The sequence below is a fragment of the Anarrhichthys ocellatus genome, unplaced genomic scaffold (genome assembly GCF_004355925.1).
Source record: "Anarrhichthys ocellatus isolate YVR2014 unplaced genomic scaffold, GSC_Weel_1.0 scaffold5481, whole genome shotgun sequence".
NCBI classification, from domain to species: domain Eukaryota; kingdom Metazoa; phylum Chordata; class Actinopteri; order Perciformes; family Anarhichadidae; genus Anarrhichthys; species Anarrhichthys ocellatus.
The window spans coordinates 1-3,466 of record NW_022285455.1 but is presented as its reverse complement, the minus strand read 5'-3'; the positions used below and the strand labels follow the sequence as shown (position 1 = coordinate 3,466).

At 40.9% G+C, this 3,466-nt stretch overlaps 1 protein-coding gene across 1 annotated transcript; it reads left to right on the top strand.

Moving 5' to 3' along the window:
- The first annotated feature begins 54 nt into the window (after positions 1 to 54).
- On the top strand, positions 55 to 3,301 carry LOC116379898 (microtubule-associated proteins 1A/1B light chain 3A-like). The gene is made up of 3 exons (XM_031841857.1): positions 55 to 245; positions 2,219 to 2,274; positions 3,125 to 3,301. Exons 1-3 carry the CDS (start codon positions 206 to 208, stop codon positions 3,299 to 3,301), a joined length of 273 nt encoding a protein of 90 aa, XP_031697717.1. The 5' UTR covers positions 55 to 205.
- The last annotated feature ends 165 nt before the right edge of the window (positions 3,302 to 3,466 follow it).

Genomic DNA, 3,466 nt, shown 5'->3' with positions numbered 1-3,466 from the left:
TTTACTTTGCTTTGTTTGCTCCGGAGCTTCAGACTGAGACCAGAGAGAGAGACAGAGAGAGAGAGAGAGAGAGAGAGAAAGAGAGAGAGAGAGAGAGAGAGAGAGAGAGACGACCAGAGACGACCAGAGACACTCAACAGAACGTTATAAAGCAGCTATACTGCACAATTAACTAGTTCATAACTGTGTAATAACGCCGACAGAGATGCCGTCCGACAGACCCTTCAAACAAAGGAGGACATTTGGTGAGAAAAAACACCTCAGAGGCGGCGTTTTGTTTTAAGCTAGGAAAGCTAGATAGCATGCTAGGTAGTTAGCCGGCCTGCTAGCCACCTAGCATGTCCGTTGACAAGTGTAGTTACATGGTGTTTACTTGTGTGTTGTGTTTGTTGTAGCCGTTACAAAGCTATGTTTGTATAGCTCAGATTGTTAACAACATGGGACAGAAGCTCAAGAAGTCAAGTTTAGAAAAGAGTCGTTATTTTGGTGCTAAAATATGTTAAATATCAGATAAATGACAGTATTTGTTGTCCTGTTGTTGATCTCTTTTGGCTGCTAATGTCTAAAAGCCTTCTGGGTCACTGTCACATTAGCCTTGAAGCTACTAAGGCCATAACCAACTTGTTCTGGGTAAGCTAGCTGGGCTATGCTATGCTAGCAGTAGTGTCCGCTTTAAAAGGAAAACAAGTTGTGCTGACACATTATCTCGGTACACGTGTTGACTGATTCATGTTGTAACTTGATGCTGAAGGACGGCCCTCTGCTGTGCAGGAGGAGCTCACACGCTCTGTTGCATAATCTGCTTATTCACAGAAATGAGGGATAAGAATGTGTTGTTGTGTTCGGTTATAACCTGTTTATAAAGTCCCCTCAGGCTACACACCAGAGATGATCGTCATGTTTTATAGTGATTATCTAGACCAGTACTGGGTCTGTTGACCTGTTTCCCTTCTGTGTCACACTGACACACATCACCAGGGTATTGCATAACAAAGGAACAGATGTCATGTTAACTAGTTGGGTTCTTCAGTTTAATATTAGTAGTTGGGTACAAAGTATGCTGTAAACAAAGGGTTGCCGGGCCTGTTCACAGCTTAATACACCGTTACACACTGTTAGGACGCGGGATGAGTCTGAACCTAAAGTACGACATTCCCTTTGTGATTATAAGCAGGAGTAAAAGAGCCGGTAATGAAAGAAGTACTTTTTAAAAGAAGCAGATGCTCAAGAAATGAACGGGACATTGACTGTTTTGATGCAAAGCCAGAAAGAGAATTGGATTATGTAATTTGTGATAGCTTTTAAATTAGATCTAGCCTGAACCAACAGTATCTTTAGATGCATATTCTAACACGTAGACTCTTCCCTCAGCCTAAAACAAAGAGTCCTTTCACCGTCGCTCCTCAAAACCATCTGAGCTCTGAACCCGGCCGGGGATTTAAATTTAAACAAGCAGCTCATGTTTCCTGAAATACGTCTTTTCTTCCAGAGAGAAGAGTCTGCTGTGAACTAAGCGAGGAGGTTGAAAACATTACAAAGTGAAAGAGACTAAAGCTGCAGAAGAAAAGAGATGTTGACTAACAAATGATATGCAAAGTAGTAGATATGTAAATGAAGTCCACAGAGAGAATGAAGACATTCATTTGTAACACAGTTAAGCCAGTAAAATAATAACAGTTAAAGTTATAAAGACACAATATGTAGATTTATAATGTAGGAGCTAGAGTCTCTGGCTATCGCACCATTAGAGAGAGATTCTGGATTCAATTAAAGACGATTCTTGACTCAATGAATAGAAAGCGTGCCGTTATATTCTGACTGTTCACACCGTGACAAAGCAGTGACATCACTGACCGTGAACTCTTCATCGTCTCACAACATCAACTCAAAATCAATGGCTTTTATCTGCCGGTTCATTAGTTCATCGAAACGTTCAGTTTGTCACTTCCTGTTCTGACAGAAACAAAACTCAGCGCCAGAAATTCATGAATTAATCACGAGGAAGGATTATTGTTTATTTACGTGACGCATATGCTTTTGTTTTCTTTAGGCTGAAATTAGTCTCACTTAGAGTACAGTAAGAATACATTCCTCATCCTGAACTAAAGTAACCAGAACCAGACTGTACGTCATAGCTTCGTGTCTGGTAAAGAGGAGTTCTACTTTCATTTAAATGTGAGCTCCTTGTTGATGAACTCTCATCTTTTGTTGCCCACAGCTGACCGGTGCAAAGAGGTCCAGCAGATCCGGGATCAGCACCCCAACAAGATCCCCGTAAGCTGCTTATTCCAACTCCTCCACCTCGCTGCTCTGTGACGCTGGAGATCAATATTCAGATTAATGTTCATTTATGTTCATGTACATGTGCCGTAGTCAAGCCTCCTGAATGACACGTACCGGTTGTTACTGAGGCAGTATTCAGTCTCAGATGTGAGATCAGTTTATTAGTTTATTAGATATATTAGTTCAATATCGACCGTGTTATAATAATCAAATATTAGTCTGTGTTGTACTTCCAGAAATTAAGACGAGGGTTTGATTCTACCTCTTTAATCTGTAATAAAGTCTTATTCACGCTGTCGTAACGTATCAGTACTTTGACAATGTGCTGATTCACTTTCTGGCAGAGAGATAAATTACATTTAATGCACTCGTTTATTTATTTATTTTGAATTGTATGCATTCATTTGACAGGAACAGAGCACGTTAATGAACATTAGTATAACATAAAGATGTAAACATGCCGGAGTTAGCATACATGCTAATGTTCATCCGTAGTCCCTCAGCGGGGAACAAGAACATTACAGGTGACGATGTACAGATAATAATGTGAAATACACACGTAAACAGGACAAAGATACATTATACTACAAGTCAGACTGTGTGTACAGTAAATATACAGCTACCGGTTAGCTTAGCTTAGCATAAAGACTGCAAACAGAGATCCTGGTTCTATCAAAGGATGATAAACTAGATGTTTGATCACAATGTTAACCTTTTATTTTACTTTTAGTACATACTGCATCTGCCCTAACAAAGTGCACGCTGTGGCATGAAGCATGTATTCATGTAGGATTCACTGCTTCATGCCAGAGTGACTCACAGAGCGTTGTGTTCGCTGCAGGTGATCATCGAGAGATACAAGGGAGAGAAGCAGCTGCCCGTCCTGGACAAAACCAAGTTCCTGGTACCGGACCACGTCAACATGAGCGAGCTGGTCAAGATCATCAGGTACGCATACACACACACACATACACACATACGCACACACACACACATACATACACACACATACACGTAAACACACGTAAACACACATACACACACATACACGTAAACACACACACACACATACAAATACACACACATACACGTAAACACACACACACATACACACACGTAAACACACACACACACATACACACACACACACACACACACACACACACACACACACACACACACA